The following is a 27,496-nucleotide window of genomic DNA, read 5'->3' on the forward strand; positions in this document are numbered from 1 at the left end:
CAAAATTAAGGCTATTAAAAATAGCTTATCCGGCTTTTGTTGGCGTAACTGTCTCTACTATCCAGGGAGGAAGGCTTTCTGCTAGATTTTGGGGGAGCACTGCTTCGGAGGAGCAACTCACCCCAAACATACTGGATGGAGCACCGTCCATCATTCCAGAAAAGGCCTTATACCCCTCTTGCCGACACCTGGCATTAGGCAGCAATAGGTGCCAATAGGTTGATGTTTATCTGCTCCAGAGAGTCCTATTCTATTGGCAGTACTACAGCATTATATTGTAATGCTGAATGTGTTCATTAGAAAGGGGTGTCCACAAATGTTTGGACATATAATGTACATCTTTTTTAGAAAATGTTTGGTTCCAGAAAGAGTTATGTTTGAAACATTGGTGAAGAACCTTTACATCAGTGTTACCTGTAAAGGCTCTTTACACAGATATCACTTTTACAAAATTGGTTCCTTATGGAGATAAGAACGGTTCCTCTATGGCGTCACTCATAGAACCCTTGTAGCACCTTCATTTCTGAGCGTGCAGTGCAATGCAGGACGGATCGTTATGGGAAAAAATAGCAGAAAAGCTCTGCTGCCACCTTGTGGTCAAATATTCTACAACAGCAGGATAATTAAACCCCTGTCTTGGATGACTGTGTGATCTACTCATCCTTCCTATCAGCCAAGCTGGCTATAACTGGACAGGACCTAAGCCTCATTATGAAGCAGTTAGGCTCACGTTCATATATCCTACAGTTCCATAGATCCTATTGCTAGTATGAACATCCTGTAGCTGTAACCTGCTTCTCTTCCATTAATGCTTTGCCGTCAGGACCCTTTAGAGACAACCCTGACCATAGAGATGTGAATTCTGGTGACACTTTTGTTGAAGGGCCTGAGTTCTGCACTAGAAGTGTAATTGTATACAATCCAGGTTATTAGGTGTCCTTCAGCGAAAGTGTTAAGGGATATTGGAGAAGTGTGTGTGTGTGTGTGCTCTGTATGTTGTTGCCTAGTGTGTGCTCTGTGAGTAAGACTAGTCTCTGTCCCTCTGCTTCTGCGCACCCCCGCCCCCTCGGCATTGCTATCCTCTGCGTAGCTCCAAGGCAATGGTATGTACTAACACTAACTGCTCTGCTTCTTACTCGCTGCTTCTGTCTTTTCCATGTTAGACACGTCCACTGAAACTGAGGGGAGAGTGACCAGAACACCAGTTACGTTCAGAAAGATGGGCTGTTTGGTAATGAGCAGTTAATCACACAGAGCTTGGTAATGCATAGAGAAGGGTTTGAAGGCCGTTAATAGAGGATGGGTTATAGTTTACAGCCTGGTTGTGAACCATTTGTACATTACCGGTGAAGACACAATCAGGTCATCCTAGTAGAGGTTGTGGGCAGGCAGGCAGGCAGACAGACAGACAGACAGATAGATAGATAGACAGACAGATATATATATTTAGATAGACATACAGACAGACAGACAGACAGATAGATAGATAGATAGACAGACAGACATACAGACAGATAGATAGATATATAGACAGACATATAGATAGAATTTAAAGTAGCTGAATGAATTCATTAAAAGGAGTGTCCACAAACATTTGGACATATAGATATATAGATAGACAGATAGATAGACAGACCGATAGATAGACAGACAGATAGACGGATATATATATATATATATATATATATATATATATATATATATATAGATAGACAGATAGATAGACAGATAGACAGATAGATAGACAGTTGGATGGATAGATAGATAGATAGATAGATAGACAGATAGATAGACAGTTGGATGGATAGATAGATAGATAGATAGATAGATAGACAGACAGATAGACAGACAGACTGATAGATAGATAGATAGATAGATAGATAGATAGACAGACAGACAGATAGACAGGCAGACAGAAAGACAGATAGATAGATAGATAGATAGACAGACAGATATATATTTAGATAGATAGATAGACAGACAGATAGATAGATAGAAAGATAGATAGACAGACAGACAGACAGACAGACAGATAGATATATAGACAGACATATAGATAGAATTTAAAGTAGCTGAATGAATTCATTAAAAGGAGTGTCCACAAACATTTGGACATATAGATATATAGATAGACAGACCGATAGATAGATAGATAGATAGACAGACAGATAGACAGACAGACAGACTGATAGATAGATATATATATAGATAGATAGATAGATAGATAGACAGACTGATAGATAGATAGATAGATAGATAGACAGTTGGATGGATGGATGGATAGATAGACGGATAGATATATAGACAGACATATAGATAGAATTTAAAGTAGCTGAATGAATTCATTAAAAGGAGTGTCCACAAACATTTGGACATATAGTGTATTTCTAAAGCATTCCAGTTTTAGATGACTATGTTATATAATAAATGTATTCATTTATACAGGTTTAAATTCTTTAACAACATTTTACAGATGTTTGTAACCAGGTTCTAAGCTTTTCTACAAATCACCTACTGACCACTGAATAAATCATCACCTCAGACAACATCAAAAAATGATCAGTGTTTCAGAGTCCGAGCTGGGGATGTGATTGGTGTTTTCTCACTCTCCTTTACCCCATACACTCCAAACCCCGTTCCTCCGTTCAACCCAAAAATGACTTCATGTGGTGACAAGCAGCTGGACTGGGTTCATCCTTTGAATAAACCCGTGTTTGATTCGGAGTGTTTATCTGAGTTGAGTAAACCGGCTCAGTCGCTCGTCACCATGTGAAGTCATTTTTCCAGACTGAACGGAGGACCACTTTCCACAGCGTAGTTAATAGAGTAAATAGCCCGGCTCCATTTCTTTCTGTTGATAATGATGATAGCTGTTTGGAATGAAGCCCCTCTGATAAAGCACACAAACTGATCAGTAGATACAGCAACACTGCAGAGTTTCAGGAAAGCTTTATCTTCTGTCTCTATCTGCGTCTCCATTCCACATCATAACCAGGTTCTCTCTTTCTCTTCTCTAAACTGACATTTCTTCTCCTTTCTTCTGTGTTTGGGTGTGTGTACTGATGTGTGTGTGTGTGTGTGCGTGTGTGTGTGTGTGTACTAGGCTTGGGCGATTTCATATGTCAACAATTCAGCCCTATAAAATCACAAATCGACAACTTCACCACTTAATATGACATTTCTGTTCAGTTTCTTATATTTATTTATGATCTCTAAGATCAACACACTTGACACTCGTCAGTGGACGCCAGAGAAACGCCGTTGAATGGCCAACCTCTAAAACGCAGGGCTCATATTGATGAGGTTTAAGGACACTGATCAAAGACCAGCAGCCTTGTTCATGAAGATTCTCAAAATAGTGATCCACGTTCTGATCTGGTATCTGTTTGTGGTCTAGTTCTGCTCATCATCTAATGCAGTCATAGGAAACAGGCTTATTTAGAAGCTTAATAACATCTCATTAGTGCAGAAGTCACATTCAGTGCTATTATTAAGTCATAAACTGACCCCAGATCACAATTTGAATGCTGGATTACAATCTTACTCAGTTAAAAGTGAAAGGGAGGAGCCTAAAGGAATTTATTAAAGTAGGTATGTAAAAGTATGTAAAAAGAAAAAAGTACATTTGTGATTTGCAAAATGAGTTTTTACAAATTAATGAAAAAAATTATCTAAATTAAAATTATTGGAGTAAAAAGTTCCTTTTTTTAAAAAAAAAAAATTAAAGTTAAAAAAAAACTGTATGAAGTACACATTTTTAAAAAATAGTACTTAAGTAGTAAGTTTTTTTAACCTTTTTAGATTATTTGGCAACGTGCATTTCCAATTTTCTCTTTATTCAATTTGAAATTCTGAAAATTCAGAAAACGCCCAGAAAATGAGCATCGCCCAACCCTAGTGTGTGTAAGCACGTCCACCAACACACTCTGGTATCTAACCTGTGGTATCTGTCCCTGTAGAGCACAGCTCTAGATAAGGAGAACCTCCAGCTGTCCCGCCACACCCAGGAGAACAGCACCGCCCCGCCCGTTAAAAGCTCCAACCCATCCCAGCCTGAGGGGGAAGGAGGGAGGAGACGGAGACGCTCAGGGAGGAGACGCCCCTCAGCCATGTCCGACGATTCCAAAGCCTCCAGAGCCACTCCGGTTCAGGGTGTCACCTCCCCCCAGGCCTCCGAAACAGCTGTCACTCTCCCCTCGCCCTCCTCCGCTCCCCCGCCCATCGTTTCTCAGTGCATCGAGGAGGCCGGCAGCGTCCAGGGCTTTCAGCGGGAGGAGTGAGGGCAGCATTAGGAAGAGCATCAGGGCTTTTGGGTCCAGAGCCGGTGCTTCCTGCTAATGTCACTCACAGTCCTGAAGGCCACCCCTTCCTAAATGGAGATGGAGAAGTCTAAAGTACACTATGTGTCCAAATGTTTGTGGACAGCCCTCCTAATGAATGCATTGAGCTACTTAAAGCTACTACGTTGCATGTATTGTTGACACAGATGTGCAAATGCACACATACACACACATACACAGCTTGTCTAGTCCCTGTAGAGAAGTACTGCCAATAGAATAGGACTCTTTGCAGTGAATCAACAGGAACCTATTAGCACCATGCTGCCTAATGCCAGATGGTCCATGGTCTCGAGGGGTATGATCAGGTCAGGATGTTGGATGATGATCACCACCCCACCTCATCATCCCCAACTCCCCAACTCATCCCAGAAACATTGGATGGAGCTCCAGAGGGCTTTATACCCCTCTAGCCCACACCTGGCATTAGGCCACATGGTCCAGAGAGTCCTATTCTATTGGCAGTACTTCTCCAAAGGGACTAAACAGGCTGTTAGTATGTGGTCTGTAGCTAATGGCATTCATTGGAAGTGGTGTCCACAAACATTTAGACTTGTGTATATATGATGTCGCTATCACACAAACCTTGTATCTCCAAGAAAGCAATTTTACAGGAGAAGGAAACAAACCTTCTGGAGTCCTTTTGGAGCATTTCTATTGGTCCATTCATCATCCAATGGTCCGATTCATATTTCCGACTTTATTTATTCTGTAATTTTTCAGTTGTTACTTAATTAATTTATTGAATTTATTAGCAGATGTAGTTAAAATGCCCCCAAAGGGCTGAGTTTTGGGTGTGTGTTGGTGAAGTAGCACTAGTGCTGTGGCCCTCCAGGACTGTGAGTGAAGGTCCAGAATCTTATTATGGCTCCCCCTTTTGTCTCCATTGTCTCCAGCCGTGCTTGGGCCCCTTACATCTCCACTCCCCGGGGGGGAGGGAGGGAGGAAGGAAGGGAGGGGGGGTTTGTATGTCTAATTGATTGTATATATGTACATGTGTGCATTGAAGGACGTCCCTCTGCTGTTTTAGCGACCCTTTGTTAGAGTATTTTTATTTGTATTATTTATTGTGGCTTGATTGGCACATGAGTGACTGTATTATTGACCAGTATGAATAGACAGTGTGTTTGTGTGAGTGTGTGTGTGTGTGTGGGCAGCTGCTGCTGGCTTGAAGATGGACTAGTGTGAAGAACGTGTGTGTTTCCGAACCTATCAGCGAACTTGTCCTGTTGAAACTTGAAAGCGAGTTGTGTGTTTTGTGTATGAGCGTAGTTTTGACGAGCAGTCGCCTGATTGGCTCTTTTTTGAACATGTATCATAGGAAATTAAGCGCTTGCCTTTGAAGGGGACAAAGGGCTGGATGTGGGTTTTGTTAGGAGGGTGTGCCTCGCTCTGCTGTAACTCGCTGTAATTCTGCAGTAGATTAGTTGCGGCTCCTTCGTGTGACTTCGCAAGGCAAGAAAGCACTGAGGTATTGTTAAAGGGGAAGTCCAGTGATGTTTTAAAAGTCTCCAATAATTAAATGGTTTAGATGTAAACAAAGTCTGTTGGAGTGGATTGGTGTGAAATGCTCTGTTTTAGAGAAATGGACCATGGCGGAATGTTTCGCAGTGGTGGTAAATGGAACCAGACGACTGAAAAATGCACCAATGCCTCTAAAAGCTTCCTTACTGAAAGCTGTTAGCTGTTAACATTAGTGCCACTGACAGGTGAAGTGAAAAACACCTTATCCTCATCTACAGTTTCTCCATCTGTCCAAAGCTAGGTTCTACATATTAGGCAGCAAGTGAACCGTCAGTTCTTGAAGGTGATGATGAAGATAATGATGATGTTAAAAGCAAGAAAAGAATAATCATAAACTGTGATGGCTAGATGACTGGGTCAGAACATCTCCAAAACATCAGCCAGGTCTACTAAAAGTGCTCCAAAAAAGGATAACCAGTGAACCGGCGACAGAGCCATGGGCACCTAAAGCTCGCTGATGCGATCCATAAAGGCCCCACCCGCCTCACAGGACTTAAAGGACCGGCCTGTAATGTTAGTCTTGGTGCCGGAAACTACAGGATGCCCTCAGAGGTCTTATGGAGGCAAATCGGGGACCTACTCGGTATTAGACAGGTGGTCTCCTGATGCAGGCCCTTTAAATGTTACATGAATGGCCTCCCTTCTACGTGTGTTCATTTACTAACAACTTAAAATAATGAATTTCTGTAACCTTTAACTCAAACTTTATCCGTCAGGGCTCTGATATACTTGCTTTAAAAAATAATATTAAATAAACTAATCATATAATAATAATATAAAATTTCAGATAGGAAAAAGTATATTAAAAAGCCCAATTTCAGAAAACAGGTCACTGGTTAATTACTTACTGCTGTTCTGTAGCAAAGGTAGATGGTAAAGCTTTGAAAGTTGAGGTCAACAATTAAAGCATCCTATTTTTATTGATTACTGAAGAAAATGTATAAAAGCAGAGCGGGAACAGACTGTGTCACTGCACTCTCCAGAGCCACATTTGGACAATATTGCACATTAAAACTGCTGTTAAAATGGCTTTAAAGAGGCAATTGCACAGACAGACCATTGTAACCCTGACAAGTGCAGATCTTCCTGTTAGAGAAGCTGCAGATAAAGCCAGCGGGTCGGCAGGAACAGTTATCTAACCAACCACGCCAATAGCTTTTTGGGACTCTGACAGGAGAAGGTCTAGTGGACCACAACAGCATTAGATGAATTTCTCAAAGTAAAAGTGGTTAAGGCCCTGAGGAACCTCAATCCATGCTTTCTTTCCAAGTAGGACAATGATACTCTTCAGCAAACTCTTTACAGATGTACAAATTCAGCCCAACTTCCAATGGCCAGTAAATGACAGATACATGGAGAAGATCTGGCGGACTCGAATTCATAAGCACATCAGAAGAGCCGAAGGTCCTGAGAGTCAGCTTAACACTGGTGAAGGAACCGAGCTTCAGACTTCAGCTCCTGTTGTAAAAAGTGCTTTACAAATAAATACATGGGGTGGGGGTGGAGGAATGTGTCATTTTACTGCAGAACCTTGGTAAAATTTACGGCAGATTTGCAGGGGATAAGAAATCTCAGCATAAATGACCTGAGGCGGGAGTGGCTACTCAGTTTACGCACTGCCGTCGGCCCCAAAACTACGCCAGACGTGCTGTTCTACTGTTAAATTGGCTATATCACAAAGCTCATTTTGCAAGCGTGTCCAAGCCCCTTTTATTAGCCAGCATAAAAGTCCATACTAAGTGGTCTAATATATATGTTTGGTACTTTCTATGAAATGCTTACGAATGTCTATAAACCAGGAATAAGCTGGCTGCTGGAATTTTTGGACGGACGCTGGGGCATTATGGGAAATGTAGTAATGCCTGTAGTGAATTGTGCTCAGCAATCCAGGATGACGTTTTCTTCTTGTCGCCGTGATTTTACTGGGGCATACCAACATTTTACTGCATTGCTGAGCAGAACTACAGGACATGCCATGCAGATTCACTACCGGCACTACATTTCCCATAATGCTCCAGTGTTTTAAATCTAATGAGGCCCCGGATAATAATTCATCTTAAACCCATTTACAGTAATAATGAACTTTGAGTGTGAAAATTAGCAGCTACATGATCATAGCACGTATGTAGGCTATAGGCTACGCTACACAATGGCTTGCCTAAGGCTGCCAGCAGGGTCGTGCCTCTGAGGAGGCCTTTGGTTGGTCTTCTGGATCGGTCTGAGGTTCCCCACAGACTTGAACGACCCAGGATATCTGTCAACCTAGTGTTAGGAGTCTTGCCCAAGGACTCTTATTGGTGTAGCGCAGCATAGCCACCCAGACCAGGAATCGAACCCCATGCTGTGGTAGCTCAGTGGCAGGTGATAGTGCTATCTGTTGCGCCACACCAACCACACTTGTGTGGACTTGGCACAGCCAAACATCCCACAATGCAATACGCAGCATGCTGCTATTCCAATTGCAGACGTACCGTACAGCGCCCCCTGTCCTCGGGAGTTTGTACCATCAAGTACACCCGTCCGTACTTGCCGTACTTTGCATTGGATGCATAGGATACATAGGATGGAGGATATTTATGCACATATCAGGTCTCACAGGATTTAATATAACCTTGGGTCATTTATACGGCCCATTTTACAGAAGGTAAAAGGCGCTGGAATACGTAAAAGTGACTGATGTGGCGCATTCGGGCGGGATTTACTGAGAACCCCTGTGATAATTACATTAGCCCGCCCCCCCATGTACAACTAATCCCGTCCAAACAGGGCTTATGCATGTCTACTATGAGCCATTTCACACCAAACCCACTCTGACAGGCCTTTTTACACCTCAACCACTGAAGTAAGCTGAATTTTTTGCTAACGTATTTATACACACACACATAAAGATGCAGGCTGTGTCCTGTTGGGCTCAGTTGGGAATGTCTGTTTCTGTCAGTAGGATCTACAAGACATTGCTTTTCCGGACAACCAACCAACCACCCAGCCAACCACTGTTGCATGATGTATTCCTGAACCTGTCCATTAAGACACAGCACACACAGTAAGAAGCCTGCATTTAGCACCCTGTCCTGTGTATAACTTTTGCTGGTGTTGAAAATAGGCCTACTTACGCTCTGCACTTCAGTTCACGTCCAGCTGCTCATCCTCCAGAACAGTTTGGTTCTAGCATGTTCTCATTTTAGACTTCAGCTTCGTCTCTTCCAGACTAGACGTCTTCCTGTGTTTTCCATTTCCAGTCACTTCACATTAGGGAGTCATGAGTGAAAGGTGAAATACAATAAAGTTCTCATCATAGTCCTCTACCTTGAAGTTCGCTCGCATCTTTTGCCTCCAGTTTACTGCCTGCGATTGGGGCCTTGTCAGATACACTATATGTCCAAATGGTGGTGGACACCCCTTCTGACCACCCCCGTCTCTGTAGAGAAGTACTGCCAATACAACAGTCTGTGGAGTCCCTGGAGCAGGTCAACCTCCACCTTTTGGCACTCTGAGGGGTATAAAGCCCCCCAGCATTGAGCTGTGGAGCAGTGGAACTGGTGGGGCTCCATCCAGCACTTTTGAATGGGATGAGTTGGGGAGGTGGGGTGCTGATCATCCAACGTCCTGACGTCTCCAACGCTCTTGTCACTGAATGCAATCAAACCCTCATCCAACATACCTGGCATTAGACATGGTGCCAATAGGTTTGTGTTTCTCTACACTGTATGTGCATTTGCACATCTGTGTCAGCACTTTGTGCCAAATTTTATTTTGACATTTTTTTGCCTCCGCACACCACCTCAAGGGATTTGAAAGGAAGCAAGCTCAAAAGTAATTGGACAAGTCACTGATAAGCAGTGTTGTACCCAAGTGTGGCCTGTTCCCTCATTATGCCATTTTACAAATGAAGGAGATAAAAGGTCTGGAGATGATTCCCAGTGTTTCAGATTTGTATTTGGTAGCTGTTAATGGGAACTCTTAATATACAGCAATGAGGTGATGATGGAAGTGAACGAAGGCCGTTAATACACTGATTGGCCAAATCAACAATTTGGTAAGCACTGATGAGCTCAGCAACACCAAAAGGCCTAGGGGACCACAGACGACAACTAAAGCTGATGGTCACAGAATTCTTTCACTGTTGAAGAGACACACTTCAGAACAGCTAGTCTAGCCATGAGCACTCCTGAGGAGGTCGACGTTAGGGCTGGGCATTATGATGATATTTTATCGTATCGTGATACACAATATACTTTTTGCGAAGTTGTGGACCACGCCTGACTGAGGCAAGGAGGTGAACTCAAGAAGTTTGGGCTGGAGTTCTGGGGGGCTTCGAGCTGATGGGACCCGAAGCCAATTTAACTGCCCTTGCCGGGCAGAGGATGAGTATAATTGGACCATCGGGAGGAGCAGGGGCGGTGGAGGGGTGTGAAGGAGCAGCTACATAGTGCATAGTAATGAAGAGGAGGAGTTGGGGCGTGGTCCTTCTCCTAAACCTTTAGTTATTACATAACTCCATTTCTAAGCACATTGAGGATATCGTCAGTGCTTTAAGAACGCTGATCAGCTGCAGGTTTCATTACAACAGTGTAATTAGACTGCTTTAATTAGATGAAGAGCAGCATGGGAGAGGACCTGAATAGACGTTTTTTTAAGAATCCGTCGCTACTGCTGTTTTTAGTCTGGGATTACATATCATGATAAATATTTTGTATCGTGAAGATGCCTTAAAATATCATGATATAGTATTTTTACCATATCGCCCAGCCCTCCTGCCTTGTAGACGTATCGTATCTCACAAGACACCTTCGTAAATGTAAATACAGAGGGTTTACTTCAAGATGCAAACTTCCAATTGCACTTAAGAACAGAACATCCTGGCCAGATTAATAGAAACTATCTAAAAGCCTGTCCAGACCTGGAGCTGGATGGTTTGGAGCAAGGACTGCCCAAGGCTGTTCAATTTAAAGGAAGGATCTGTGATTTTTGTGGCCTGTTACCAATCAAAACAGCATCGCATGGGACGAACAGCTGGATGTGCTGTGTAGTTTTTAACTATTTAACGAAACTTTAAATGGGGTTCCTTTTGTTTAATAGTTAAAAACTACACAGCACATCAAGCTGTTGGTCCCGGACAATGCTGTTTTGATTGGTAACAGGCCGCAAAAATCACAGATCCTTCCTTTAAATTTAAACAGTGCACTAAGAACTGCTCAGTAATGAAGCATGAATCAGAATAATTTCGTAATACTTTATGTGTGCTAGATTGTCTTTAAATGACAAATATTGAAATATATCCTCTGTATGAATTTTATTTTATTCATATTTTGAAGAGAAAAAACAACAACAACAATTGCGTTTATTGGAAGTATTATTGGAATGCTCTTGAATCAAACACCGAAAAATAATGGCAATTTTTTAATATTGCTGTAAATTGCATTAACAAACCGTGGTTATTAAATATTGACAATGATACTGTACACATTTTTAAATATTAATATAAGCTCTTCATGATCTCATGATCTCTGCTGGATCCCTACTATACAGGGGTAAAATGATCAGATGAATATGGTCCCATTCTCAAAATCTCTTGACCACTTCTGTCCAGAGCTTAAACAGATTCAGCTGGAGATATTTCACCCCTGCTTTCAGTCACATCAGACTTAACTAAATGAGAATCAGCACATTATCTAGTCTACAGGCTGAGATATGAAAGTAAACGGACAGCTGGACAACAAAACACCAACAGCCGAACACCACATGCTGTTAAACACCATAAAGAGGCCTAATATAATATAACCTGAGGTTATTTTCAGAAGGCCAAAGGCGTTCACATCATGGTTGTCCTTGAAGTTTGTCAGAATACAGTGCACTAGTTCCTGTAGAGAAGCACTGCCACATAGAGCAGGTACCTGGAGCTGGTAACCGTCAACCTATTGGCACCATGAGGGGTATAAAGCCCCCCAGCAGTGGAGCTGTGTTCTCTGGAATGATGGATGGTTCTCCAACTAATACTCCAGAAGGAGAGGAGTTAGGGAGTTGGGGATGATGAGGTGGGGTGGCGATCATCATCATCCAACATCAGGACGCTCTTGTCACTGGATGCAATCAAATCCTCATCCAACAGGCCTGGCATTAGACACGATGCCAGTGTAGCGTTAAACGAACAGTCGGACACCATATGCTGTTAAAACACCTTAAAATGGCAGAAATGCCAGGAGGTACAAGCGAGACGAATCCGTCCGTTGTCTCCGTTTGCCGCCGAGACGATCCGAAGCTCCTACAGTCCCGTTTAACCCTCGCCTTGCTGCTGCGAGGGAGTCAGCGTGTACCGGTGGCGATTAAAAGAAGATTTAGTGATGTTTTAGGCCAAATTTGGACTCGGTCCAGACCAAATGAAATAGTACAAATACAAGCTACTGAGTCCAGCACAGCTAGCACTAGATAAGCTAGGCTGCTAATGACCTAGCTAGGTCATATTAGCCATTTTCCATGAACATAAGACATTCTAATTGAACTAGCTAGTTGCCCGACCACTGGGGCTCAGGGCTCAGGCCCTGTAGGTGGTCTCTTCAAGCCTGGTCACTGCTGTAAATTGATGATGTGACTGCTGATATGTGAAGAACTGCAAACTGTAAAAGACACAAGAGGCCTGTTCTTATACTACTGTGAAGATAAAGTTGCTGCTTAACCATATTCAGACGCTATTATATGATAAAATGATCACATAAATCAAACAATTTCAGTTTTATTAATAAAAAGTGAATAACCAGATTAACGGTACACCACTCACTCACTTGGCTCTACACTGCAGTTCCCTTCTTCACCTTTAGGACTGAATAAAAAGAAAAGAGAAAGTTTAAAGAGATTGAGAAGAGGTGACACAGTGTCCTCTGGTGGTCAGATAACCCCAAACCTCAGCACACTCTCACCAAGCATGGTGCAGTCTTACTTCTGGGCCCAGTGTTAACACCGGCTAACCAGTTAACTGTTAACTGGTTGAGGGACACTTCAGTAGGTGAGTTCTTGTTGGTGAGCTAGTCTGAAGAACAGAGCTTGGTTCCTTCAGGTTTCTCCTGGACGCCCCCCAGTCCAGCCAGCACAGCGTGGAGGATGTGTTCAACTCCATCATCATCATCATCAGCAGCAGCAGCAGCAGCTCACCTGATTCACCATCATTAAGCCCTGATTTACCACCAAACCAGGTGTTGATCTGAGGAGAACTCTAAATAATACTAGACTCCATGACTCCAACACAGTGACTCTTTCTCTCTCTCTCTCTCTCTCTCTCTCTCTCGCTCTCTCTCATTTCAATAATATTGTAAACGTTTCATAAATAAGACAACAGTCTGGGCACTCCTTGTTCAGTGACACATTTTGGTGACTTGCAAATTGTAAATAAGCGAATGAATGTCCAAGAGGAAAAAAATAATATTTATATATAATATAATATAATATAATATAATATAAGAAATATATAAGAAAAAAATATAATATATAAATAATATATAATATATATATAATATATAAGAAAAATATAATATAATAATAATAATAATATCAATAATATTTATATATAATATAAATACTTATATGTTATAGAAGAAACAGTATAATTTATTTTCTATTTTATTTAGGTATATATATATATTCTAAAATAAATGTCATAAATATACATAAATCAATATATTCAAATACGAGGGCACAATAAATGTTATTTTTCCCTAATATGTTAAATTCAGTAAATAAATTAATTATAATAAATAAAATTATATTATATGCTATATTTATTTGTTTCCTGTCGAACATTTATGATTTATTCGCTTATTTACAATTTGCAAGTCACCAAAACGTGTCTTCTTTATGAGACGTTTTCGAATCGCCTACAATGTGGGTGAGAACTGCATTTCCCATGATTCCCTGTGCTGCGCTGACGCCAGTGCGTAAGGGCGTAAACGCTTGTTGAGTTGGCCATATTGGAATGTGAAGATCCGGCAGCAGTCAGATTTTATCTGGAAAAAGCCAAGAAATACACCTTAAAATCGACCGCACCACCCGAGTCCAACCCTGACATCCCAGCGGACAGCCGGCCTGTTGCGGACGTACAGCTGTCTGTGTCATTCGTGCGGGAAAATACAGACATGAGCCCTACCGACGCGAAGCGGGGCGCCAAGCGGAGGAAGAACAAGCGGGGCGCCGGCGGCGGCAGCAGCAGCACGGTCAGCAGCGCCGCAGGAAAGACCGGGGCTCAGAGTGCGGCCCGGGCCACTGCATCTGCGGCGACTCCCTCCTCTAACCCGGGCTTCCTGAGCACTGGGAGCGGGGACGCCGGTCTCAACGGGGAGGTGGGTGATGTGTGAGCATCGACACCGGACATGGTAGAAGTGGCTTTATAGGGGAAGCTAACGTAGTTAGCCTTTAGCATCCAAGGTGGCCTGAGCCCCTAGCTTCTTCAGTTAAGCGCAGTTAATCTCCCCTGCACCGAATAACAGCCCAGAGTTCATCCTCCTGCTCTGCAGGTTGGGGTAACACCTATCAGGAGGGCTCGGGGTGGCCAGCAGGCTTCAGTCAGTGTGTCTTCAGTGTGTTTGGATAGGAGCTAGCTAGCTGTGCTAGCTGTTGACACTCCTGCTAGCCTGGCTGATGTGGTGCTAGCTAGCTCAGTGTGTTGTCCAGCTATCGTATGTGGGCAGTAAGCTCCCAGGAACCGTGCTGGTCATGTTTACAAGTGTGTGTGGCCTCCTATCAGACCCAGGAACCCTGTAGATGCACTGCAGATGGATCTGCAGATGAAGGCCTCCTCCTCTTGTTCCTCCTCCTCTTTTTGGTAGACCAGGTCAGGTTTGGTGTCCTCTGCATTTAACCCATCTGGTAGTGAACACACACACTCACACACACACATGTGTTAGGGGCAGTGAGTACACACACACACTCAGAGCGGTGGGCAGCCAACTCCAGCGCCCGGGGAGCAGAGAGGGTAAAGGGCCTTGCTCAAGGGCCCAACAGTGGCAGCTTGCCGAGCCCGGGAATCAGACCCACAACCCTGTTATCGACAGCCCGGAGCTCTAACCGCTGAGCCACCACTGCCCCTTTAGACTTGGGGAGATTTCCCCAATGTCTGATGTTGGTGTTTGAGATCAGGTCTGTGCAGCAGTGGTCTGTGCAGCTGGCCTCTGACGAACCGGGGTGGTCATGTTTACATGTGTACGCCGTCCAACCAGGTCCGGTCTAACTCCGGCTTGTCACTCGCCAGGTGTTGGAAAGCCGGCTTTTACGCCTCTACAGGAACCCTATAGATGCACTGCAGATAGATTTGCTGATGGCAGGTGGAGGCCTTTCTCTTCCTCCTCCTCCTCTTTCTCTGCTCCTCTTTGTTTTAGACCTGCCAAGGATGTGTTGACTTCGGAAACGTCTCCCTGTGGTCCTCCGACGACGACTCCTCTTCGCTTGTGGGAGACCTTCTAGGATGGCTGGGAAATATCATATCTTCAGGCTTGAGACCCGTTCTCTGCAGCAGTGGCCCTACTGACCTGTTTATGTAATTGTAAACATGGTAGACTAGGCTAGTTTCCTCCTCCACCTTCTGGGTTAGACCTCCTAGTTTCTCTCATTCGTGTTAGACTCAGTCAGAGTCAGTTCTGTGAAGCGGTGGAATGGACATTTCCATTGACGTCTCATTTACATTTACAGCATTTAGCAGACGCTCTTCTCCAGAGCGACTTACAAAGGTGCTTTGCTATTTACCCATGAAAAACCTCAGCTAGTTAGAATAGACTAATAATTTAAAGATCCTCTAATCTTAGACTCTACTAAACACAAGTCAGTAAGGAGATGATAGTGCTCTGCTATTCGCCCAAGTCCTCTCAGAAGAGGAGGAGGGTCTTCAGTCAGGGTTTGAAGACAGCGAGTGCCTCTGCCGTTCGGACACCCAGGGGAAGCTCGTTCCACCACTTCGGTGCAGGACAGTAAAAAAAAGTCTGGACGCTCGTCTTCCTTGGATTTTGAGGGATGGCGGGTCGAGACATTGAGTTTGCGTTTATGGTGCAGGGACCATATTGTTGCCCTGCTGATAGACAAATCTACAGATGGCGTATAAAGGCCTCCATTCTGTCCCAGCTTCTCCTCCTCCTCCACAATATATCCCTGTACTCTTTGTGATGGACCTCCTAGACACAGTTCTGGATAGTTCTGAAAAGATCTGGAAGTCTTGAGGTCAGTCCTGTGGACAGCAGTGACCTGGCTGTGTAATTGTAAACATTGGCCAAATAGTAAAATTCACTCAGCTGTTGATGCTCCTGCTAGCCTGGCGGATGTGGCTCAGTGTGTTATCTGTCCTAGGTGGCCAGCAAGCTCTCAGGAACCATGGAGGTCATGTTTACAAGTGCGTGGCCTCCACCCAGGGCTGTCAAAGGTGAGCTGTTGGGAAGCTGGATAGATTTGCCTCTATAGGAACCATTAAGATACGTTATGGCGAGATCTGCAGATGGCAGACGAAGGCCTCCTGCTTTTTCTACGCTCCTCTTTTGCACCTCGGAAAGTTTGGGAGTATGGAATAGCCGATTTTGAGGCCCGACTGGCCTGTCTGCGTAAGGGTAAACAGATCTACAGAGATTGTGGAGGAGGAGTCTTGCCCAAGGACTCTTCTTGGTGTAGAGTGGTGGTGCTTGCCTAGCCAGGAAATTGAACCCCTGTCTTACCTGCTTTTGGAGCACATTTGAGGGTTATTAGATTTGGTGTCTTGTCTCATAGCCTGCACAGATCAGGATTTCTCGGTTCACCTGGATCAGTTGAGCCAAAGGGATGACCGTCCAATGGCAGTGAGGAAGCACCCCTTACCTCTTCCTCCATTTACTGTCTGAGAAACCATGCATGGCCAAATACCACCCAGGTAGAATACTGTAGAAGTGTTTACACACACACACACACACACATGCGTCGTGACACGGTAATACACCACATCAGCTGAACAGCTGCTGTCTCGCGTCCTTTCTGGAAGTGTTGCGCTTATGTTGCCAAGGAAACGACATCTGTAGCTGAAGTGGTCTGTTGACTTAAGAAAAGGAGGAGGAGCGCCGTCGGCTTGGTCGGATGTTAAGTACGTGAACTATGGCCCTTAGTGCAGTTTATATAGTGCAGTTCGACCTATACACGGCACTGTCTGTTTGGATTCAAGTCCAGGGACGGTCTCGGACTGTTATCCTGCGAGTGTTTGTCCTGCATGGGTTGTTATCTGTGGTGTAGTAGCAGATATGTCACCGGAGTAAACCTGGCACCATCATAAACAGGACCGTGTAGATGATAGTGTGTCACATGACCTGCCATATAGCTGTCGTATGATTAATTGTGGTTATAATAAAAGTGCCATTCGTTCGTTTCATTTCAGCCTCCACCGTTAAGCCTAAAGTGTCCTAATTGGCTGATACGTGCTGTACGTGGCTGTACGTACGTTCGATCTGGTGAGTTGTGGTTTCACACGTCATCGTCTGTGTGGGCTGTGCCTCCCTGGTTTGTCGAGTGGCCGGGCGAGCTAAGGCTCTCGATCAGAGGATCGCTGGTTCGAATCCCCGTCAGGCTGCTAGCCATCGACTGCAAATGGTCTTGCTCTCTCCAGGATGGGTAGATGATGCACACACCGCCCATCCCATTGCTTCGCTGCGGTGCTGGCCGTCACTGGCATCTGCAGGCTGGTGTGTTGGAGCTGGGTATTCGGCGCTTCCCTCAAGGCTTGTCCTGCGATGTTGGGTGCGGTGAAGGGGGCGTGTGCTAGTCTGCCCTTACTGGTGTTTGGGGCATTGCTTTTGCGATGAAGGGGGAAGGTTACATAGAGGTTGGGTAATTGGCTAGCCAAAAAAACGGATTGTGTGTGTGTATATGTATATATGTGTGTGTGTGTGTGTGTGTGTGTGTGTATATATATATATATGTATATGTATATAAGATGGGTACGTCTGATGTCAGCGTGTTGTCAATTCGCAGGTCGCCTGCTCAAGAAATAATGCATGGACAGGTTCATTTCCTTCCACTAACCTCCTAAGTTATGGCATTACTATCAGCAGCACCAACCCAAGGCTAGTTCCAGTTCACCAAATGATTGCGCTCGTTGTGCAGCACTTGTATCATTGCTGACATAATAGTCCCCTTGTGCTCCTGTGGCTCTATTTCACTCCTTTTACGCTTCTTTTTCTTCCTCTGTTGTCTAATAGATGTCAGTACCCTGCCTCTTCTTCTTGCCATTGGTCCAAAAATCCAAATCCAACCATCACATTTATTGATTTTTTTTTTTTAAACACTGCAGACGAACCCAGTCATGGTTCAGTTTGATCCAGACCAAGACCACCTCTTTTGGTCGGACCATAATCTCGTCTTGGTCCAAGGCACATTTTGGTTTGGAGAAGATCTGGTCCGAACGAGGGTTAGCGTAGCTTTTCTGTCAGCTCCAACCAGTCTGGCCGTTCTCTGTTGACTCCGCCGTTGTTCTCATCCACGAGGCATTTCCTTCTGCAGAACTGCCGCTCACCATTGTGAGTAAACTCTGGAGACTGTGGTGCTGGAAATCCCAGTAGAACAACAGTCATGCTATATCAGATTTTTCCCCAGTTACTGTAAATCTAATATATTATTAAAGAACAACTGACCGATCTGCATCAGTCAAAAAGAGAAAAGCTGCTGAAATGGAAATACAAGGTTTTTGCAATACTGTGACCATATATATGTACACGTATTGTGCAGCAGTGCTCCCCTCTGAATGTCTTCTAGTGGACATAATGGTAGACCTTTTCCATGATGTGTCTCATGATGTGAATGATTTTACTACTTTCCTTTATTTACATATGTGTACACACACACACACACACACACACACACGCACACACTGTCCTCAGCCCAGCAGACCTGAACACGGTGAGCTTACTTGGCCAATTATGTAGTAACTGTGACAGGTCTGAGGAAGTTCTCTCCACTGTCCAGGTTCATGCAGTCCATATGACAACATAGGGCAAAGTCTACTCACAAAAGACATAACAGTACAAGAAGACACGTCCGTATAACCAAGCAGGGTCTCTCACCACAGCCTATGCAGTATAATACTAGTGTAGTAATAATAATAATAATAATAATAGCAATAATAACAGTGTGTCTGTGTTTAGCACTGTTTACATGTCATCCTCCCAGATCCTTCTGGAATGACTGGTCTCTGGTGCCTATGCTGAAGCTAACGAGACAAATCGAATTGACTGTGGTGGAGCTACGTAAAACCTACAGAGCTGCTGCCAAGAGACGGGTTGGCTTGCAGTGAGGCTGGTTTGTCTTCTGGGACTTCAATTATCAGAGATAAACATGACGTAGGTTTGAGCAGCTGAGAACCAGGCAAGGGCTGAAGCTCTGGGTTTCTGGAAGTCATGATGGCCAGGACTCTGGATGCTGATTTTTATCAACCTCTCATTGCTTTAAAAACAATAAAGCTTGCCTACAGCCTGTCCACGGTTCTACTGGCAGTAGGGGAAAGAGGATTTCCACAGATTTCTGAGAGATGCTGAGATGCTAACCCAGTCATTTAGGGTGGGTGTGGTGTAGTAGCTCATTGCTGGGGAAACCTACCAGTTGATAAGAACCAAGATCGCTTTGTCTACAAAATGCACCATATGGACAAAAGTATTGGGACACCTGCTCATTCAGAGTTTTAATAATAAAAAAAGAGTTTGCCCTGCTTTTGTTGGAGAAACTGTCTCTACTGTCCAGGGAAGAAGACTTTCTACTAGAATTGGGAAGCATCACCACCCCGCCTCATCCCCAACTACCCAACGCATCCCGTCCAAAAGTACTGGATGAAGCATTCACCATCCATCATTCCAGAGAACACAGTTCTTCCACTGCTCCACAGCTCAATGCCGGGGGGCTTTATACCCAGCATGGTGCTGATAGGTCAATGTTTATTTATATGCTCCTTCCAGAGTCCTATTCTATTGGCAGCACTCCTCTACAAGGACTAGAGGAGCGCTGTGTGTGTTTATGTGTGCATTTGCACATCTGTGTCAGCAATGGGTGCAACTTAAAGTAGCTCTGTGCATTCATTAGAAGGGGTGTCCACAAACATTTGGACATGTAGTGCGTATGTATATGGCTGTGTGGTTCTCAGTTGAGCTTATACACTGACTGAAGTGGATGGTGTGTATTGTGTAATCACCAGTGGGTGTCATTATTTCTTTTCAGGTTCCGATGAATGGTACGCCACAGTTCTCCGAAGGACCGGTGAACTCAGACTTTTCCGGAGTCCTTCAGGTAATAAGCAAATCTCCTCCTCTCTCTCTCTCTCTCTCTCTCTCTCTCTCTCTCTCTCTCTCTCTCTCATTGAATTTACAGAGGCTTGAGGTAGTTTGCATCCTCTCTGCAGTTGAAGATGGTCCTCTCGGTACCAAAATTATTTACGTTTTACGGCCTCACAGTTTGTAGAGCACCTCAACACCCAACACACCTTGTCCAACAGTAGCCACTGGACCCTGTAAACCATGCAGTATCGCTTTACTTGGATGGTCACCTTACAGGTTGCCTGTAAATGACTGGCTATTGAATGTAACCCTACACCTCAGTTAGTTGGACCGTGGGCTGTGTTGTGATGTTTAGCGTGCTTTTTAGCTAACTTATCTGAATATAGCTAGATAGTGCTCGCTGTGTACGAGTCCAAACACGGCAGAACCAGAGTCAATCTGCCTGCATGTTACTCCCCATAACAGTCACTCCACTTCGCTCTTTTTGTGGTCAGCAGTTGTGTCGGTGCTCAGTGGTCAGTCAGCAGCAACTGCATTGGACTGTCTGATACTCGGTGGAGCTGTAGCCGAGCTAATTAAGCAAAGGATTGCTTAGTGAGTGGCTACAGAGGTCAGTCAGTCAGTCAGTCAGTCCAGAACCATTGAACCAGCTTACAGCCTTTGAAAAAAGTGGATAACGCTCAAATATACATGTATTGGAAGATATGAATATATTAAAATATTGCGATATTATGTATGATGTACACAGTACTGTTTATTAATGAATGGCTTAGATTGGTGGCAGACAGCGGTTCATTTAGTGCTGTATTTAAACCCCGACCACTAGATAGCAGTCTTGACCTCAGCCTTCACATCCCACTGCTCTGATTGGATAATAAAAAATTAACCCTGATTCAGTTGAATGTTATTTGAATGTCAGTTGAGCATCTATGAGGCATCTACCACGGACCTTCCAAGTAAAAAACGAGATACCCAGATGCTAGCTGCTTTCGCTGTTCTGAGGGTTAGTCCGTGTCAGTCCACCTCAGTTGATGATGAAATAGTGGGAATAGTCCCCATGCTGGTGGGCAGCGACCTCCCAGATGTTGAAATCACCCTCATTCATGGCCTCCGCGTCTTCCAAGGCAGAAAACTCTCTAATAGGCTCCTTTCCACCTGCCCACTCCTCAGTATTTCCTGCCTCTGTACGCTTGTTATTGTGTGTTTTTCAGAGGTTGTGTTGAGAGGGTGGGAGTCCAGCGGATACTGAGGGTCTTTAAAGATTGCTCTCCTGTGTTCTGCAGCTTTTAAGTCTGACACCCTGTGATCCTCTCACTATCCTCTGAGTGACCTTTCCTGGTGCACTGCCGTTTGTGCATATTGAGAATTTCCTCATAGGGACGTTACAGATGTGCAGCAGACCAAAGAGTCTCTCTCTCCCCCCCCCTCTCTCTCTCAGACCCCGTTCACGTTCGGCCTGAACCAGAAAGCCCCCTACACCACAGGCGATCGCTGTTTGCTGTGTCGCAGTGAGCGCAAGGACAGTGCTTTGCAGGAATCGGGACAGAACGGCACAGGCCAGTCCCCCAAAGCCGCCAGCGCCCTCCAGTTACCCCTCTACGTCTGCCCCGACTGCAAAAGCACTGTGGAGAAGGACAACCGCCAGCCCCCCTCGGACCAGTCCTCGTTGGTACGTCCCTGTGCCCTGTGTGTTTCTCTGAGCTCCTGCTTTGCATGGGTTAGCTTTAGGGATGAGACCATGCTCGTACTCGGCTCTTGATTTGATTGGGTCCACAGTCTGAAATCTCACATTTTGAACAGACTCTGATTGGGGACGGGTAATTCTGCAAAATTGTTGCAACACGGTGTGTTCATCTTGACCGTACTTGGTTTATTTCTGGATGTTTTTGTTTTTTGCAAATTTTTTTAGTTGCAACAGACCAAGAAACACAGTTTTATGTGTACTGCAAGTCCAGTCCTGCTTACTTCAGCACTGATTATGCTTTCTTCTAATGAAACATGACATTATTCAGTGCTTATAAGTAGTTGCAATATTCCTTGCCTGCTCAGAGCAGCTGGTTTTTGTTATTTTCTTTTACCACATAATCTCAGTATCGTCATTTTGTCCATCCCTACTTTGAATGGAAAGAAAAGGCACTATCCACATTTACATTTACATTCATAGCATTTAGCTGATGCTCTTATCCAGAGCGACTTACAAGGTTACTCGTATTACAGGTGTGGGCCAACCTAGTGTTAGGAGTCTTGCCCAAGGACTCTTATTGGTATAGTGAAGCACAGTCACCCAGACTGGGAATCGAACCCTCCATCTCCCACATGGTGTTATAGCTCACTGGCAGATAGTGGTGTTATCTGTTGCGCCACACCAACTTATAGACGTATAAGGATAGTGGTGCGTGACAAGACCATGCTGATAATCATTACTGGTTGGCTTAACTCTGGTGTTACACAACATAATTGTACTCAATTCATATAATTCCATATTCTCTGTGCTGCACATTGTGCATTTTTACGCCTTGTGTTTCCCAGTGCCCCACAGTGCATTGTTGCCCCTCCAGTCAGGTCAGCTGGAGATATGGGTAGAAGTACAGGTAGAAGTGGATATCAGCTTATTCATTTTGAAGACACTGGCACTTAACCACTTCTTTTTATTGATACTGATATTAAAAACTTTCAGTTTGGATGAAAAAAAAAAAAAGCTCGGGTGCAGTTTAACAAGCTGATTTACCTCCCTGCGCAGGGCATGTTGTGATGCTCACTATTATTTTCACATCTTCCTCCTGCGTCGCTTAAAAATCGCAACCCTGCTTGCAAATCAATCTACGCCAGTGGATAGACCCAAAGCATGCATTAGCCTAGCCTAGCATAGCTTTTAACACTGTAAGAATAGTGGCAAGTCTTATTGGATGGTGTTGCTGTGCTCTCTGTGAGTCCTCTCTGTGTCCAGTCGGCGTGGTGTGCGGGTAGCTAGCTGAAGAGATTGAAGGAGGATCTGATGCTGTTAGCTTTTAGCCTTCCCGGCTAGACGTAGCACCAGGCTGGCTGAATTGGCCGACTATAGAGCTGAGAGCGAGCTGCACATTGTGAGAAAGCTGATAAGCCTAGCCAGGTGCTGCAGCCACAGCGGTGCTTTATGGTTTGTCACACCACGGCCACTGGCGTAGATATATATATATATATATATTCGCAAGCAGGGTTCCTGTTTAAGCGACGCAGGAGGAAGGCGTGAATATAGACTGTTGGCGATGTGGAAGATAGCAGTGAGCATCACTACGTGCCCTGCGCAGGGTGTAAGAGAGGGCACAGGGAGGTAAATCGACTGCTGTGTTTCCGAAAGAACAGTTTTAATTGAAGCTGTTCGTTTAGCATAACCCACACGCCATTTGCTGTTCATATAGGCCAGATGCTGATACCCATCAATGTAATTATGGCATCTCTAAAGTAGGGGTGTGAGAAAATGTTGATATACCAGAATATTGCAATATTACGTACTGTATTGATTTATTAATGAATAGTTTAGAGGTAAAGATTGAAAGCAAACAGTGGTTCATTTAGTGCTGTGTTTAAACCCCGACCACTAGATAGCATTATTGTTATGGTGGTTGGTGTGGCGCAACAGATAACACCACTACCTGCCAGTGAGCTATCACACCACGTGGGAGACTGGGGTTCAATTCCTGGTCTGGGTGCCTATGCTGCACTACACCAATAAGAGTCCTTGGGCAAGACTTCTAACACTACACTGGCCCACATCTGTAATACGAGTTACCTTGTAAGTCGCTCTGGATAAGAGCGTCAGCTAAATGCTATAAATGTAAATGTAATGTAAATGTTATACTCTGTCTTCAGATCCTGCTGTTGTGATTGGATGAAGTTTAATTAAACTTTTCTTTTACTTAGATTTTATGCAAATTGTTTGTTTTTGTAAAATGAAATTTAAAAACATATCGTCTTGCTTTACAGTATCACCGTAAATCTCAGTGTATTGAATCAGGACAGTCAGGTTCTTGCCGATACACAGCCCTACTCTACTACAAATCCTACCTACCATAAAGGTCTGGGGAAATGTTGGCCTTGCTTGTGTGTGTAAACGTTAAAATGAAAAAGGAGAGAGCTGAACACCCCAAAATAATCATTTTTTCCCTCCCAAATCCCTGATTATAGCTTAAAGTCTTAGCATGAAAAGAGGAAGAAGGGGTGACTCTGGGCTCAGCATGTCTTCTAGCTGTTGGTGTTCTTAGGGAATCTGTACTGTGAGTCTTTTTAAGACACCCTCAAGTCTGTTTGGTACTGGTGGTTTCAGGTTTAGGGTGGGTAGGTTTACAGTAAATGTTTGTGTATACACGCTGCTTCTCGGGTGTCTTACCTGCTGTCAGTTCTGCGTTCAGTTCTCTCTTTAAAATGTGAAAATTTGAGTTAGACATTTACTCTTCAGTCTTTGTGGATGCATTGTTGTCATACTGCCTTTTCTACTCTCTAACCTGAGAGTTTGCGTCATCATAATTCCTCTTAGATCTGTAGTAAACACGCTTAAAGCAGCATTATGTAGCAGTTTTATCGTAAAATCTCAGTTTCAGTGTTGTGATGCCCTGCTGACTGCAATAGGGAGAATGGTAGCTCTGTCGTTCCCACTCCGGGTCCGGAATACATAAGACGTCTAGACAGAAAGACTGTCGAGTCTTTCTTAACGCCATTGATCCACATGCTTCTTTACCTTCAGATGCTGCTGTGTCTATATATTGCAGCTTGTCAACAAATGTATGTGTACAGCTTCTCGCACAAAGCATGATTTGTATTTATGAAAGTGGTGTAAAAGTGAATTACACTCTTCACCTGTAGAGGGAGCCCATTAGTGAAAAATAGCAATTCTTGCTTAATACTCCATTAAAGCAGCGATATGCGAGAATTGTTTCTTGCTATTGTAAATGTAGATTGCAGATTGAGCACCCCTCATAAGGTGGCTGAGTAATATTACAGGATTTATTTGCATGAATGTGATTGCCAAGGGGTCTTGAAGCAGCTTTCTGGACCCGGACTGGCAATGACGGAGATGCTGGTCTCCCTATTACAGTCAGTACAGCTGTTACGTAATGTTGCTTTAATGCCACATCCATGTTTTTTATAGATCATGTGACTATTGGCTATAAATACTGGAAATGTGCACGTTTTGACTCTGTGCCACCAGAGCGTTATATGTAAGGTCCAGAATTGTAGATGGACTTTTACAGAAAATGAATGCACATGTTTTAAAGGCTGTTTTCCCCCTTTCAAAGCAGAACCAGGACTTTTTGTTGCACATGCCGGTGGGTAATGGTGGATTAACCCAGGAGGCAGTGGGAGCCAGCGGGAGGTTAATTGTGGGGGCTCCTACCTTACCAACACCGGACCTCAGCACGCCGATCTCCGCGGACACAGTGTGCAGCTGTGAGGCCTGCAACGAGAGGAGGTGAGCAGGCTAAAAATACTTCACCAGCACTGACCTGAGATCGGTTTTGCCCAGCGGGATTTGCCGCTTAACTGGGAGGTTGAATCTAAACTCTCTTCAACTGTTCCTCGGATGGACAGTCTTGATTTTGACCGAAGCTTCTCTCTCTTCTTCAGGGAGATCACAGCAGAATCAGAACGCGAGTCCCAGCAGCTACAGAACCACTGGTCAGAGGTTCGCTACCTCGTCCGCTGCATCTACCGTCAGACAGGCACTCCACTAGCCGACGACCAGGATCAGCCGCTGGACAGGGACAAGGAAAGCATGAAGGAGCTGGTGGACAGGTGTGTTCATATCTAATCTACAGTTTTTGTTCTAATGCCAACCCTTTTTTTATTGATCAGTTGATTGATTTGATTAATATAGATTAATAGATAGGCATGTGGATGGATGGATGGATGGATGGGCAGGCGTGTAAATGGATGGATGGATGGATGAATGGATGGGCGGGCAGGCGTGTAAATGGATGGATGGATGGATGAATGGATGGGCGGGCAGGCGTGTAAATGGATGGATGGATGGATGAATGGATGGGCGGGCAGGCGTGTAAATGGATGGATGGATGGATGGATGAATGGATGGGCAGGCAGGCGTGTGGATGGATGGATGGATGAATGGATGGGCAGGCAGGCGTGTGGATGGATGGATGGATGAATGAATGGATGGGCAGGCAGGCGTGTGGATGGATGGATGGATGAATGGATGGGCAGGCAGGCGTGTAAATGGATGGATGGATGGATGAATGGATGGGCAGGCAGGCGTGTGGATGGATGGATGGATGAATGGATGGGCGGGCAGGCGTGTGGATGGATGGATGGATGGATGAATAGATGGGCGGGCAGGCGTGTGGATGGATGGATGGATGAATGGATGGATGGATGGATAGGCAGGCAGGCATAGGAAAGTCATATAGCTTCCCCTAATAGAAGCATATGACCATATCCAGTAAGTAATCAGTGTAACCCACAAATCTGGCTTGTATTATTTGATTAATCAGTTAATTGAACCATTGTGTCTTGTGCAGCTTCATCTCGCTCTGTTGCTGTTAGGGATGCACCAATCCGACACTAGGATCGGATATCGATCCCGATACTAACAAAATTAGCTGGATCTGGTATCAGATCATTAGTCTAATTCAAAGGACCGATCCCTTCACGGAACCTGATTCTCACACCGGCGGTATTCTAGGCTTCATAACCCAGGGTCAGAGTGCCCTCGTCCCGTCATCAACTATCAGCGAGTAATCCAGCTCGAGGGGCTGCTCGCTCCTCTTTAGTCTCACAGACTTTCAAATTTCAGAATAAAAGTCCTGAGCCCAAACAGCACTGTACCGAGGTCCAGCACAGTTATTCATTTTAGTGACCAGTAATTAGAAACTGGGTTCATTTATATCTGTGTGCATTTCTTGTAGTTTGTAATCCTGATGCCTTAAGTCTGTCCCACATGGTGAGATAAATGACTTATTAATTCAACAATAGTATCGGATCGGTATCTGGTATCGGGCAATACTCAATACTTATCTGCATCTTTATTGGAACTGAAAAAGATGGATCGGTGCATCCCTAGTTGCGGCCACTGCGACTGGTTCTCACAGTTTCTCTTTGTGTTATGTTTGTCCACTTCAACACCAGTTATGCATTTTATTAACCCCCCCCCCCCCTCCCCCAGGCTTTGTGAAAAGGACCCGTACCAGCTGTACCAGCGGCTGGAGCAGCAAGCGCGAGAGTACGTTCTGGAAACAAAGGTTCGGCTACTCAAACACCTTTCGGCTGGCACCGAGGCTGCAGGAGCCACTCAGGGCCCACCACAGGCCCACCAGTTCATCTCGCTGCTACTGGAGGAGTACAGTGCCCTCTGCCAAGCAGCGAGAACCATCAGCAGCTTCCTGCTCACTCTGGTGAGTT

At 44.5% G+C, this 27,496-nt stretch overlaps 2 protein-coding genes across 6 annotated transcripts in view; both read left to right on the top strand.

Annotated features, from left to right (window-relative positions):
* Positions 1-9,166, top strand: part of dclk2a (doublecortin-like kinase 2a) — a 92,245-nt gene extending 83,079 nt beyond the window's left edge. For 4 of the 5 annotated variants that reach the window (XM_072678564.1, XM_072678566.1, XM_072678565.1 and 1 more), the window contains exon 17: positions 3,960-9,166. In XM_072678564.1, the coding sequence (XP_072534665.1) occupies positions 3,960-4,280 (321 nt within the window). In that variant the 3' untranslated portion in view covers positions 4,281-9,166. The remainder of the gene's footprint in view (positions 1-3,959) is intronic. The other variant, XR_011979649.1, reaches the window with a different exon arrangement.
* A 4,653-nt stretch (positions 9,167-13,819) lies between these two features.
* Positions 13,820-27,496, top strand: part of fam193a (family with sequence similarity 193 member A) — a 37,862-nt gene continuing 24,185 nt past the window's right edge. Inside the window, exons 1-6 of the mRNA XM_072678563.1 lie at positions 13,820-14,188; positions 20,052-20,120; positions 21,546-21,776; positions 25,384-25,553; positions 25,709-25,876; positions 27,261-27,489. Coding sequence (XP_072534664.1) covers positions 13,985-14,188; positions 20,052-20,120; positions 21,546-21,776; positions 25,384-25,553; positions 25,709-25,876; positions 27,261-27,489 — 1,071 coding nt within the window. The 5' untranslated portion in view covers positions 13,820-13,984. The remainder of the gene's footprint in view (positions 14,189-20,051; positions 20,121-21,545; positions 21,777-25,383; positions 25,554-25,708; positions 25,877-27,260; positions 27,490-27,496) is intronic.

Source organism: Salminus brasiliensis, chromosome 4 (assembly GCF_030463535.1).
Source record: "Salminus brasiliensis chromosome 4, fSalBra1.hap2, whole genome shotgun sequence".
NCBI lineage: Eukaryota > Metazoa > Chordata > Actinopteri > Characiformes > Bryconidae > Salminus > Salminus brasiliensis.